Source organism: Larimichthys crocea, chromosome XVII (genome assembly GCF_000972845.2).
Source record: "Larimichthys crocea isolate SSNF chromosome XVII, L_crocea_2.0, whole genome shotgun sequence".
NCBI lineage: Eukaryota > Metazoa > Chordata > Actinopteri > Sciaenidae > Larimichthys > Larimichthys crocea.
Genome location: NC_040027.1, coordinates 29,007,777 through 29,022,424, shown reverse-complemented (window position 1 = coordinate 29,022,424; position 14,648 = coordinate 29,007,777). Strand labels below are relative to the sequence as shown.

Sequence of the window (14,648 nt, the reverse complement as noted above, 5' to 3'; positions counted from 1 at the left end):
ATACATCATATCAAAGCCCCAAACCTGTTTTCTACAAACAAACAAATATAATAAATGATGCATTTCATTTGAAAAAGATTGTTCACTTCTGTTTATTTCTACGATATCTGAGAGTACATGTAACCATGAAAAGGTCATGACAGCTCGATGGTCATCAGACACACATGTAACAAGGCTTTTTACTGTCTTAGGTCCTCAGACAGATTCCCTGATATATGCTTTATGAGCACGTGCTCTTAAACTCTTACAAGGCACCTCAGACCGCCAACAGTTGTGTCACAAATCATCTTATAGGTCAGTTTGTTGGCACCAAGGCAAATAAGTAATATGTGCAAAAGTCCTCAGCAGCAGAAGAAAAAGAAGTTCCCCAGAAAATTAAAGCAAGCGGGTGAAACAGCAACAGGTCGCTACATATTTCCACCATTTATGAATGCATAAGAATCCATAAAAATATTTTTTAATACACAATAAAAATGTGGCATGTACGTTTTTTTTTTTTCCATTATAGATATATGTGTGACACACCACATAAAAAGTAATCTATGACAACACAGACAGCAAAGAGAGTATACAACAAAAGGGGCTAAGAGCTTGCTTGTCTGCTCTTATAGAGCTTTACATTTACTAATTTCACTCCAGTGTTTGTTCACAGACACACATAAATGATATCAGCTGGGTCCCAGAAAAAGAAAGTGAGAGTTCAATAAAAAAAAATAGGAATGGCACAAAAAAAAGAGAGGAATATCTCCTGGGTGCAGCCGGTCCACTTTTTGCATTGCTGACAGGTTTGGTGTTTAATGTTGCGACAAGCAGCATTTCAAAACATAAGTGTCATCGTCACGTTTTTTTCTGCCATCACTGGAAAGCTTCAGCCCGGTTCGTTCTGGACAAACGGCGCCTTCAGTTTGTTTTAGGGCTTAAAGCAATCCAGCAGATTTCCCTCCACTGTGAAATACAGTGTAAAGACTACAAGACTTCGCTCAGTGATGGTCTCATTTGTGGTGATAATACTTTGTCTGCAGATGTTTAGCCGATATCTATAGAGTATATGTGACAATTTATTCATGAACATAATTAATCAAGCTGAATTCTTGAATCTCAACTAATAAGTTGTAGAAATACTCCAGAAATTATCTGTAGGCAGACCAAATTAAAGCGCTACTTCATCTTGTGACTTACGGATACGAAAATGCTTCAGCACCTTTAAGACTGACAACTCTTGAGGTGTGATAAGGTTTGGCATAGCTTGAATTTAACAAATCATAAATTCGAGGGAAAGAGAAAAGTGATGCACGTTTAAATAAATGGAGGAATGGGGAGGAGAGAGGAGGGTAGAGAGCGAGGAGGAAGTGGAGGTCAGTGTGAAGGAAGGCTCATCAGAGGTTCTGCTGGAGGAAGTGAAGCAGCGTAATCTCGTAATGTTCTCCAGACTCTGGACATCGGATGCTGTGTCGCTCGTTGGGATAAACCTGGAAAACAGCAACCCCCAAAAAAAGTTGGTGGAATTTGACGTTTTATTTTGTGCATTCTGGGATATCTATGTATTTATTTGCATCACTGCAAGCCTTTCCGACATGACAAAAACAATGTAACAAGACAAAACAGAAAAGACACTCAGACTCAACACTTTTTGAAATTTCAGTTAGCAGTAGAATATCCTTCAGTGAAACAGAGAGCTCTTTTTATATTTATACTTGGACCACATTTCTGTCTGCACTTTTATGGCTTTCAGTGCAAAGAGGGGGAAAGAGAGAGAGGATGACGTGCAGCAACGGACCATGGGTTGGAAGTGAACCCGAGCCACTGCTACAAGGACTCAGGCTTTGTACATGAGCTGCAGGTTCTACCTGGTAAGCTATGGGATGCATCACTTTAAAAAAAAAAAAAAAACACCAGCAGGAGTATTTTTGCCACCCCGTTAGTGAGAATTGTCAAAGTCAACAAAGCTTTTCCAAAGCCTACACTATCTACAAACACTGATGGTCTCACAATAAAGTCCTTTTTTCGAGTTTTGACCTCTCTATATATGAATAAATTCAGTTTATATATGAATAAATTTGGTTTATATATGAGTGAATCCTCTTACCTGCAGGCTGTATGGTTTTCCTGCACGGATGAGTTGAGACACCAGGAAGTTGGTGTGGAAAAAGTGCACGTTCTCATCTAGAAACCCATGAAGGATCAACAACCTGTTGGGCCTGCATTTAACAGAAAGACAGATTTCTTAGTTTCTCCACTCATGTTCATAAACATGCATGTAAATGATAACACAGGTAGACAACATGATGTATGGTGTAGTATAATAAAAAGGGTTGTATTATGTGTCGTGTCCTTTTCTCTCACAGTTTTAACACTGAAAACACAACACAAGAGTTCTCACTCATTGGGGAGTTTGTCGACATGCAGGGCAACAGAACAAGCCTCGTATCCCTTCTGGTTTTTCTCAGGTGTGTCCAAATATCGCTCGGTGTAGCCGGTGTCGTAGGCCATCCACAATGTCACCGGAGCTCCAGCAATGGCAACCTGAAAACCAAACAGGAAGACAAACAGAAGCAGACAAAGAAATTATGTTTCATATTAACATATTTATAAAGCCATGAGACCGTAACGGTAAAGAAACTAAATGAATGTAATAAAGTAACGATCACGTCGCTCTAGTTTAGCACAGTAACAGAGTAACCGTCAGAGGTTTGACCTTGAAGATGTCAGGTTTGTGGATGAGGCCCATGAGGGACAGGAAGCCTCCATACGACCAGCCATGGATGGCAACACGACTCAGGTCCACAAACTTGTACTTGTCGGCTACGTAGTGCAGACCCTCCACCTGGTCTTCAATCTCCACCTGACCCTGATTGGAGGAGAACAGTGAGGTAAACACACTACTAATTTAGTATAGGACAACATAGCATTTAATCAATAAATGACATTCATTTCTTCTATAAAGACACATGTTCATGTGTTTGTCTTCTTCATGACAGATGATTTATTTTATGATTTACCATTTTGTCTTTCACGGCTCCTTCAAACCTGAGTCCCCGCTGACAGGAGCCCCGCCCATCGATGACCAGCACAGCGTAGCCCAGAGCCGCCAGCGTGGTCAGCCTCAGGTACTTCACTCCTTTATAAGAGTTATTCACTAACTGGACCTGAAGGGAAGAAAACATATTTACAGAAATGTTCCTACTGCTTGTTTTTCTTGATGATCAGCTAAATGATTAAAAATATGCCTTAAATATGAGCTGTTGTACTGATACAAAGACCAAGTGGTGGTTCATTAAAATTTAGATTAAGTGCTACAGGACTGCTACACGCGCGTCGTACACAGCTTGGTGTACATGACATGAAATCTAAAAGATCAAACCTGCGGACCACCGTAGACAAAGACAACGGTGGGATGCTTCCTGCCGGGGACCAAATTGTGTGGTTTGTACAACATGCCGTACAACTCGAAGCCCGACTTCCCTGTGAAACTGAAGATCTCTGGAGGACTTTGCTCGAATGGGAAACCTGGAAAAAAAAAACTACAATAAAAAAAACTACACAAAAAATATACTCCTGTAATATAGTGTACTACATCATTGTGTCATAAATCATCTTGTAGCAATACAAACTTAAAACAGAAACTGTCACAACTGTCAGTCAGCATTTCATATGTTATGTTTTTTCAGTACTAGAAGACTCCATCATGCTCGCCCAGAACTCAGGCTCTTTGTGCAGCGGGTCGCTGTCGGAGCCGTTCAGCTTGTAGATGTGTACACATGGTGCTGTGGTCAAACTGCTGTAATGGCTGACAAACATGTCAAACGTCTGTATGGAAGAAAAAAGAAAAACACACAGAGTTTAAGAGCATCCCAAACTGCTGAAATTAACTGATGATTATTTTCTTCATCAAAAACGTGGGGTCAGTCACACTGGAGAAAGATTTTAAATCAAATATAAAAATGTGTTATGTGTGTTTCAGGTTTTCCAGACTGTACTGAAGCTGTAGTCAGACATTATTTATTTATTTATTTTTATTATTTATGACAACGATACATGATAAGATAATCTGTTACATCTCTAAAATTTGTCAATCGCAATTGTTAAATGTTAAGGTTAAGCTGTATGACTGGTGAAAGTACTGCTAAACAAGTTGAGTCCACTATCGGCAGCACTGATTACCTACAAAAAAGTCAAATCATGTGAGTGTGTGTGTGTGTGTTCACGTACCTGGCTCACAGAGCAGCTGTGAGAGAAGCCGGGTTTGGTGAGTCGGACGATTTCACCCGGTGACTCGTAGCTCACCACGTAGAGATGATGCTCCAGTGGAGAGTCTTTGGTTCCCTGGAAGTAAACCAGCTTTGCTGCCTCGTCTACCCAAATCTGAGGACTGGACGAACGCTGAGCAGACACCACAGAACAAGAGAAAGCGTTTTGTCACAAGACACAAACATAAATCAATATCTTGTTTTGAAGATGTTTCTTCATTAATTTGGTTACCGCACCAGTTATGTTGTTTGCTATATTGTGCTTTTATGCTTTAAGCAGTTAGAAAATGTTTTATTTCTAAATTATTCTAACAAACTGATGAGCAGGTGTGATGGTTTTTAAGTGCTGCTTTTGGCGTTACCTTTGCTCCATGATTGGCCAGCACCTCCCACTCCCCGCTGGTTACTGTCACCTCCTCTTTGACCGGACACTTGAAATCATCTGGAGAGAAGATAAGAGGATAAACTGATTAAAACATTAGAATACATTAAATGACTTATAACAAGTTTTACATCATATGGCATGACTAATTTTAAAATCTCTTTGCCTGTGGTACTTCATGGGCATGAGTCAACAAGTTAAAGATTTGTAATATATTATTTTATATTTTGTCATTTTTAATATAATTTCTATATTTTAGCTGCATCTGAGAATTTCATGAATATGTAGAGGCTCATACATGTATAAACCACATGGACTGATATCACATTGGTTGGGATTGAACAGTACGGGTGGGTTAGATGAAAGAGCAAACTATGAGGTGTTGTTGATAGTTTTACCTTCAGAGTGTGTGTAGCCTTTGGCCCAGTTGTAGCTGCCCCGCTGTAACAGCGAGGTGATCTTATAGAGGTGGCAGAAACCTGTTTTTGATTCATTTACTGTTATGAATGTGATCTCGTCATCACTGGTTTGGATGAACGGGTGAAAGATGTCGTGGACCTGAAAGACAAATAGACATGATGTTGACATCAGTGACATTTTATCTTCATCCTTATTGACATGAATCATAACATGTGGCTGCAACAGAAGGATGTGGTGTTGGGCCTTACATTGATCCAGATGTCACTGGTCTCCTGGTAGATGATAAAGGGTTGTACGGTGTCTCCGAGGGCCTCCAGGCTGGCTTGCCTGCTCGCTTCATCCTGATTGGCTGGGATGAAGAGTGCTGGAGGCAGCAGGACCAACTGGAGATTTTGCTGCCGTCGGTCCATCATGACCACCCATGCACTAACGCACAGACACGAAGAGTTGTGAGACCACGTGTCGTGTCTCCATGTTACTCAAAAAAAATAAATAAATAAATAAATGATGCGTTTTTCTACATTTTAGGAAAGAAACCTACTATCTGCCGTCTTTTGTCCATCCAGCTCTGGTGATATATTCAGCACCAGGGAAGAGGCTGGTGAAGGGAACAGGCAATTCCTTTTCCTGTGTGCTGACAATCTGTGGGAGAAAACAACAAGCTGACATTTTAGCATTTCTCTGAAGAACCTTCAGGTATCAAGTTTTGTGCCACTGAACAAGAACTTACTTTGCCGAGATTGTCTGTCCTAATTTCTGCTATTTTGAGAGTAATATCAGGATTCTTGCTGCCTGGATACAAGCAAAACTGAGTTACGTACCAAAATAGAATAACACATGAAACCTTTCTGGTAACAGAAGTCTGCCCGTTTTACTTGCATACAGGTAACGTGTTGAGGCTAATATTCTAAGACACCAGCAAAGATATGGAAGATAAAGACTGCTACTAAACGTGGATGTAAGACTTTGTCCTCAAAGATAGTGTTTTTTTTGTCAGTGATTACTCCAATGTAAAATAAAACTGATTACATGAAAAAATTTTAATATATATTTTTTTAAATCATACATCAATCATACATCACGTCTTATAGTGTAAATAAAAAGTGTCTTTAGGTGTTTTTTTTGTGTGTACCTGCGCGTGGGTATCTATAGACATCAGTCTTGCGCTCCTCCAAAGCCGGAGACGGGACATGGATGATCTCGACCTCGGCCTCGTCCACCTCCTCGTACAGAATCTGCACAGTCTTACCACCCTCTGATTCTGAAGTGAGAGAGAAAGAGAGACCAGTAAAACCAAGCAGAAACACTTGATTTAGTTCATTAAAGATCCTGCTTAATCTTTGTTTTAAACCACATTTAGAAAAGTCTCATTATTTTGCATCTAATAATGAATTTTCATTTGAAAACTACTAATACTATGATTATAATGACTGTTTAAAATAAGTCTCCTTGCTAAGAAACCTCTGAGAACACTTTACGTCTCTGTGACTAACTCACCTTCACGAGCAGCTGGTGACCACCAGTATCCAGTGAAGCGGTCAAACTCCTCCTGTGTGACAAAAGTGGCTACACCAGCAGATTTGGTGTCCTCTTTTGGGTTATCAATGCCTGAAATGAACAATGAGATCAATAAAACAATGCAGAAAAAATAAAAAATGTAAATGTGTATATATGAAATATGTGTCTCAGCCTGACCTTTACGGCAGAAGGTGAGCCTCTTCTCTTCACCCGTCTGAATGCTGGTCACCCAGATGTCGTTGTTGTTGATGAAGCCGATAAAGTCGGGGTCCCCGGGGCAGATCTTGGGGTCCATCCGCGTGCCTGAACACTGACTCTTAATCTCAACAGGAGAGTTGATAGGAGAAGTCTGCACAAGCACAAAGAGAGGATGAAGGATGAGGCCGCAGCTGCCGAGACCAAGAGTTCACAAAAATATGCTGATGCTGATATCAGAGTGGTATTTGGTTTTTAATATAATGCTGCTGTGAGAGAACTATCTCAGACTAAATAAACAAAATGCTTTGCAGCAAAGCTAAAAATGGGACTGTTATTCTTCCTTCTGGGCCTTGATGAGAAATGTGATGAGTGCTGAAACAATTAGCTGATCAAGAGAAAATGTACCAGCAACAATTAATAATCTTATCTAATCTAATCTTTAGAATCTACAACACAATATATCATAAGGGTAGGAAAAGTCATTTTTAAAGAAGAATATACCAAAATACATGGTGATTATCAGATTTTTTTTATGACCCTAAACTTACTATCTTTGGACTGTTGGTTAGTAAGACAAGATATCAGAGTGTGTTACTTTTAGCTCTGGAAAACCATACTGTCTGTTTTTCACTATTTTATGACATTTCATGTGAAGAAACTATAAATCAATCCAGAAAATTAGCAAAAGCAAATATCAAAAATAAAGTTGTCAGTGCTCTCAGGTAAACAAACCCTGTAATAAGATTTCTAAATAAGTATATCTGTGATAAGCTAATACTGGCCGATATTTACATAAGCATGACTCTATTCTATTATCATCTTCAGGGTTGAGGGGTCTGGAGAGAAGTTTAGACTACATTGGTCGAGGAGCAGAGTACACCAAGTTTAAAGTTTAAATGTAGCCACTCCTATTCTTACTGGGGAACTCAAAAGACAGAAATCTCAACCTCTGGCCAAGCAGTTGCTGTGACTCTGGCATATTCAGAAACCTCATCAACTCCTGCAGGTCAAGAGCAGTCACTGGCAATCAAAGTCTTAATTAACTGTCCTTTTACTCACAATGAAGCTGTTGTTTCCACCATCGCTGCAGTAGTACAGGCTGCTGTTGGCCTGGAACAGGAAGAGTCCACTGGGACGGTGGTAATCATAGGAGGTGATGCCAGACACCCCCAAACGCTTCCTCTCCCGCAGCAGCTCCTCCTCCCGTGAGAAACCCCCGCGGTGAGGGCTAGCCTGAGGTCAGGGGGTGAAAGGAGAACACGCAACGTGACAATGCTGGCCAAGCGAGGTCAGTGTTTGTTAGGGCATAGAAAACAAACACACAGTAAGAAGATATTACCATACTATGTACTATCAACCAACATAACAGGACCCCTTATCTTCTCTGTTTGTGAAATCAATACACCTCAGTGAAATATTCTCTTGTAGCCTTAGTGGTCCAGATTATTTTTATCTTTATGGGTAAATTTACAACAGAAGTTTTAAAGGAATGTTTCACAATCAATCTAAATGCTCTAAAAGGTTATGTTTGGAAATAATCAATCTTGTTAAAATGCCAGAGAGTGGAGGGAGAGAGCTCCTCACCTTGAAGTGATTCAGCAGCTGTTTCCATGACAAAACCAACAGAGCATCTTTGCGGACTTTCTTGGGAATGTCTGAGTAGAGTAATGCATTGTCCCTGCTGGCGTAAGGCATTCCTGCAAGAAAAGACAGCAAAGACAGGGTCAAGCAAACCTGTTTTCATGAGATTGCTGCTCAGCGAGAGCCAACAAGCTCAATCCGGTTTATATTCTGGTGAATCTTCAGCTACAGATCATATAAAAAAACTGGGTCTGCTTCACCCTTTTCCTGTATATTGAAAAAATGCTTTTTGATTCACCAAAACCACAGAGGTTTTTGAAAGCTGAAAATATTTTTGTGCTGTCAAAAACTACAAATCTAACTGTGCAGCACCCAAGGAAGAAAAACACAAAGTTAAGCACCCATTTTAAAAAAAGTTCAAGGAGTTTATGCAGGATTGCTTGAGCTATATTTGAGAATCAACATATGTGACAGATAAACAACAAATCACAGTATTTGGGGAAAAGATTGTTTTTATGTCACAGAGTATCGCTTTATAAAGCTGACTGTTACAATTGTTTCGAGCTCTAAATACTAAAAGGGAGAATTTGAGTCGGTAACAATTATTTCCGTCCTGGCGTGACTGTTTGTACAGTAAACAACCATGCTACCATGACTCTGTGTAGTGCACATTACATCACTTAAAACAGCTCTGGAAGTGATATCACATGCTATAACAAGCAGTCTGACACATGGCAGCAAAGAACAGCAACCATTTTACAGAAATACTCTGCACTGCAGCTGCATCAGAAAAAAAAGCAGAAACGTGGTAACGAAGCAAAATGGTGTTCCTGGATGACTTCAGCACGCACTAACTCGATCCACTGCGGCTCTCTGGATATCAAATAAGCTTGAAAACAGTTGCAGGCTTGCACCTCTGACTCACCAGCTGTATCCACTGATTATTCACAGAAGCATGCTACTGTTCAAAGTGAAAGGAAGCAACTGAATCTGCATGCAAACCAGTCGCTGCCTGCTGAAAGCACCTTATCTGAGCTGGGTTTTACTCGTTATATTGCAGAGGATGACATTATTTGCCACTCAGCATAATTTAAAGTCGTACTCTGCCTGAAAATTAATAAATTATTGAGCTGTGACAGGTCCCAGCTGTTAGGCCCCCTGAGCTCACCGAGGTAGTAGATCCGGTGGGAATGCGGACTGGCCTCGTCCTTCTGGACGAACTGGAAGTCGTGTGGTGCCTTGCTGATGACCACGCCTGTGTTCTTGCGGCTGTTGTGGATGATCTTCCGCAGACCATCCCATGAATGCTTCTCCACCTGGAACCGGGTGGAATTCACGTCCTCCATCTCCACCACCTCTGTGCTGTCTGAGAGCTCGTCCACCCCCATCATGCCTGCCACTGACTCTCTGTGGACGCTGTGGGACAGACACTCTGATCAGCTCAGACACAGCTACAGTTAATCACATCGAGAAAGTAACGCTAGAAAACCGTCAAATACAATATGGGTTTTTTCTTTCATTGAGGTTTAATTTGTCTACTAATTCATCAGACGTCCTGACAGAAACCTGAACTGATCTCTTTGTCTTCTGATCATATAATCTGTGTGTCGGATGAAGCAGGATCGCCATAGCGGTCTGTCAGTTCATCGATCCAACACTTTGATCCAGACTGAAATACAGTACCTCGACTATGGGATGGACTGTGATGATTCATTTTATATTTAGCGCTACCATATTTAAATTTGTGCAATACTTTATGAACAAATGTGTGCACAACTAATGACATTCCCATCAGCCTGAGCTGTAACAAGTGTTAGCATGCAAAGACGCTGAACTAGGATGATGAACGTGGCAATAATTATCTGCTCCTCAGAATCTTAACTTTAGCGTTCAGCTCAAAGCTGTGTCAAAGTACAGCCTCACAGCATGGACGTGATACTAAACACAGAACTGTTATTGTCGTTACTATTATCGTCATTATGAATTAATAATAATAAAACCTATAATAAAAAAAGAAACTGCGCACGATACCAATTAAATGAAATAAGGTCAGTGAAAGCAGAGAATAGAATAAAACACCAAACAGAAAATATTATAAAAATAAAGAAATACAATAGATACAAGATACACCAACATGATGACATTAATAAAAGGCTTTATAAAAGTGATTTAAAGTGATTCTGATTTTTTTTTTTCATTAATACATTTTCTCAGCACTATTAATATATCAAGTGACAGCTTTTGTTTGGCAGCAAACAGGATGGAAATTCTTTTCTTTGGCTCGAATGTTTCAAAACCAAACAAATATAGTTCAGACAGCTGCAAAGGGGAAAAACGTCTCGTACCTTTCCTGGCCGTCTTCTGTTTTGTCTTCGGTTTTCAGCCTCTTTACTCTGTGCATTAACCGTTCAACAATCCTGGACCAGATCTGACATCCTGTGGGAAACCAGGTAAAACGAATGAGAGAACTGAAGAAGAAGCTTGTTTCGAGTTAAAACAAATCCCAGAGGGTTTACATGGAAGCACCTGGTCTAACTGACAGATCATTAAAACAGACCATACCCTAAGCTAAGCTAAGCTCACATGCTATCAACAGTGAATCTGTTACTGAGGTGACGGCCCCATTCAGGGCAGATGTCTCTGTGTTGCTTCATCGAGGAGTTGCTGCTTCTCTTCAGCCGACAACCGCCACACTTCCAGCTGTGTGTTCCTGATATGGAGTCTCACTGAGTGTGACTCAACTGCACGACGCCGACACTTCAACGTCTGTGTCATAACTGTGGCAAATGTTACACGGTTACTCCACATTTTACTGCAGGCTGTACACTGTGGGCTGTTCTCCTGCCTGAGGCCTAAATGAAGTGCAAATTCGACAGAAGTTCATTCCCAGAAAACACTGCAGGAGCCTCCTTCACTAATTCACGTGTTATCAGAGGAACAAATTTCATACTTTTATTTCTATTCCTAAGAGTGATTATGAGTATGAAAGTTCATTTCATTCATTCTTTTCCCATACAGGCAGCAGCGATCTGGTAGTTGACTGGATCACTTTGGTCCAGGCTAAAATATCAACTGTAACTTTTCAGCTCTTGCAATCAAGGCCTTCCCCCCAGCTCTGGAAGTCCCCGAGGATCTGAGGCTTACCGATTCACTTCTTTTTTCTTTATTTTTTTTTAAAGATGGAGACAGCTGAAGAGTGACAGGAATGTGGGGAGAGAGAGAGACGGGGAACGACATGCAGCAAAGGGCCGCAGGTCAGATTCGAACCCTGGGCCAATGCTGAGCTTTTGTACATGGGGCGGATGCTCTACCAACTGAGCTAATCGACACCACCCGATTCACTTCTTTCAACTGAGTTTTTTATTATTAGCATTTATTGTGGGAAGTTTATTTCATTTTATTTGCTTCAGTCCTGAAATGTGTTAATCCTTTTTTATTTAAACCACTTTGTGTTCTGTATAAATAAAGTTTATGATCATTATTATTATATTAACCACCTGTTATCACGTGATTCATCTTCCCATGAAGGCTGAGATGAGGTTAAAAGAAATACAAGTATTACACGGACCTCCAGTTTTGATTCTTTTGTTAAATAAAGACAGATCTTTACTATGTAATGATTGTAACTGCTCTGAAACTCCTCGGTCTGTCTATTCTGATGTCCTTTATTTTACTCTACTTCATTGTTGTCTGATATTTTAAGAGATGCGCAGTCACATAAATGTTTTAAAAGCTGTATGAAAAGCACTTTGCATTTGTCGTTATGTTTACAAGAGCTACTGTCACTTAAAACAAGAGTAATTTATTTAAACTAAAGCTACTAAACCAAAAGACAACGATGTAATGAGAGAGAGAGGCACAGGGACAAGCTTTTATTGTTCAAGGCCCAGGTGAGTTTAATCAGCTGATGACCCTCCTGTGCCAGCTGACATAGACCAGGACAGTGTCCGAGCCCTGACCCAGAGTCCACGTCGAGATGTTGATCTCAACATGGATAATGCCACGTAACATAAAGAGCAGGCAAAGGGCACACATTTATTTTACATATTTATGTTAAAAGCAATTGTAAAATATCAAAAGCAAAGCTCCCAGCGCCGACATAATTTCATTCACTATCTGACTAGTCTTCAGACAGATACTGGTGGTGATGAAGACTTATGCAAGCAATCAGGGAAGGGGCAACGATCCAGAAACCAGAAAAATCCTCCCAAAACATTGTCTTCACATTCACACTGAGATCAACCACTTCAGCCTACAAAGACGATGTATGACTCTTACCAAATGATACATGGCCAGCAGCGCCAATTACATGCACCAATAGATAAATAACTAACAATGGCTTTGGCAACCAGTTAGTGGATAAACGCTGCTCCATTCAAACATTCACCAAAAATGCACAAAGGTAAACAACATAACCTGAAGAGTCTAAACAACACAGCGTTAAACTTGTATATAACCTGTAAAGTGATTAAACTCAGAGATTAGCAACAACCAACCAGGGTCACAAACCGAATCACCAACAAACCAATCAACAATTCCTGCTTCGTCACACAAAGGCTGGATTTAACCTTTAAAAGCGACGAGCTTCTTATTTGCACCTTTACCATCTGGATGTTGGTTGAATTAATAAACCAGCGGCATGACCTACTTCAAAAACCAAAGAAAAAAAGTTCATGCCGCCCCCTCACCGCACTATTTATTTACCAATCATAAACAATCACAAGTAATAAAAAAGGATCCAACTTGACTTTGTTTAATAAAATAGCATTAAATTATTTCCCCCATATAACTCAGTGTCATATGAGTCCAAATTATTCCTCTAGCCACCCCAGCTGGACGAAAGGATGCTTTAATACCATATCAAATATTATCAAATATTTTATTCATGTACATTTTGTTTGCACTACTCTGAAAGAGCACATTTAAATTCAGATTTATCCTATAGGTTAATTTTAATACAGAGCACTGTGTCTGTCTGTCAGGTGCTGCTGTGTCTACTTTCACTTTCATCAGACTCACAAACACATCCAGCAGGTTTAAAATATCACATTAATGTTGTGTTACCTCACTAACTTCTTTGATTCAGTACATCTTATCATGACACCCCTCATAGAGCTGAGACAGTTTGTATTTTCAACCTTTCTTCTTTTAAAAACACACATATCTCTGGTATTATCCTCATAGTTGGTGCATGGTTTAAGTTTTCTAGCATCCATGTAGAAATCTTTTTTTTTTTTAACTTTCCTTTTTGCTACATCTGCTCCTGAAGCTAACAGGTCCACGAACTGACCGACATCTTCACAGCAGCACAGAGACAACATCTGGCTGAGTGTGTCCTCACCTGTGGCCCTGACAGACCCTCACAGACCCGGACAGACCCTCACAGACCCCGGTGACACACGGTGACAGACTCCGACATGAACGCTGTGTGGACGCTACACGGAGCTAGCTCGTCAGTTAGCCGCCCGTCAGACAGTGACTGATCCTGAATCAGCTCTTTCACACCAAACACAGAAAAAAAACACTCAACGCTCATTCACTGTTTGTTTGTTCGTTTTAGCTTACACTTTCTGCCCCAAAAATGCTGAAGGCTTTTCTCCTTTAGTCGAAGAAACGCCCGTGTGGAGACAGTGGTCGGTTTGAATCACTGGACTCAACTTCCAGAGAGCAGGTAGCTCGATGCTAACATGCTAACAACGCGGAAATAGCTGCAGGAATCAAACGGCCCGAGATCACGACCTTTGACCCGGAGATGACTCACGAGCTCATCTGTCTCTTTCCATTTCATGTCTTATTTATCTCTAACTGCTCCTGTTTTATATCTGGATGTTTTAAATAGCTCTCATGTGGAAACTCTAACCCATATTAATAATGTAGAAAACTCCAGTCTTCAAGCATTTGAGCACTAACAGGATTTCAGTTTAGTGAGTTTAATGTTTTTTATTTATTTTATTTTTTACCAAAGACCTCTCTCTCTCTTTTCTAAAAGGGACTTTTATCAATTATTTTCTGTTATTAAATCATTCAGTTTTGAAATATCAAATAAATAGTGAGAAAATGTCTTGTGACTTGTTTCATGTGATCAACAGTCCAAAGATATTTCATTTACACTGATATTAAAATAGAGAAACGCAGCATATCTTCATATTTTAGATGCTGGGTTTACCCTTTTCCTTGTGGCATCTTTTCTTGAAAAATGACTGAAACTATTTATCAGTCATCAATAAATCTACAAATGTACTGGTTCTCAAACCACATGAGCGCTTTGTGGTAATACTTGAAGGAATCTCTGAAATAATTTT

The 14,648-nt window shown here is 40.1% G+C and overlaps 1 protein-coding gene across 2 annotated transcripts; it reads right to left on the bottom strand.

Moving 5' to 3' along the window:
- Nucleotides 1-62: 62 nt before the first annotated feature.
- LOC104928398 (dipeptidyl peptidase 9) lies at nucleotides 63-14,067 on the bottom strand. 2 transcript variants are annotated; one of them, XM_019259626.2, is made up of 21 exons: nucleotides 13,912-14,067; nucleotides 10,692-10,782; nucleotides 9,515-9,762; nucleotides 8,350-8,462; nucleotides 7,825-7,998; nucleotides 6,745-6,916; nucleotides 6,547-6,657; nucleotides 6,182-6,310; nucleotides 5,780-5,841; nucleotides 5,591-5,691; nucleotides 5,298-5,475; nucleotides 5,028-5,187; nucleotides 4,610-4,689; nucleotides 4,210-4,380; nucleotides 3,672-3,807; nucleotides 3,362-3,507; nucleotides 3,000-3,146; nucleotides 2,696-2,848; nucleotides 2,381-2,523; nucleotides 2,087-2,198; nucleotides 63-1,469 (listed from the first exon to the last, which is right to left on the bottom strand). In XM_019259626.2, exons 2-21 carry the CDS (start codon nucleotides 10,745-10,747, stop codon nucleotides 1,377-1,379), a joined length of 2,685 nt encoding a protein of 894 aa, XP_019115171.1. In that variant the 5' UTR covers nucleotides 10,748-10,782; nucleotides 13,912-14,067; the 3' UTR covers nucleotides 63-1,376. The 2 variants fall into 2 exon arrangements, with proteins under 2 accessions (XP_019115171.1, XP_019115172.1); XM_019259627.2 differs by lacking the exon at nucleotides 13,912-14,067 and adding an exon at nucleotides 13,688-13,706.
- Nucleotides 14,068-14,648: the final 581 nt, after the last annotated feature.

Bases quoted from the DNA above. Each gene is read 5' to 3' on its own strand.
- LOC104928398 (XM_019259626.2), bottom strand. From the start codon at position 10,747: ATGCACAGAGTAAAGAGGCTGAAAACCGAAGACAAAACAGAAGACGGC. The intron at 8,463-9,514 runs GTGAGCTCAGGG...CTTTTCTTGCAG, and splicing joins CCACCGGATCTACTACCTCG to GAATGCCTTACGCCAGCAGG. The intron at 5,692-5,779 runs GTAAGTTCTTGT...TTTCTCCCACAG, and splicing joins GGACAGACAATCTCGGCAAA to ATTGTCAGCACACAGGAAAA.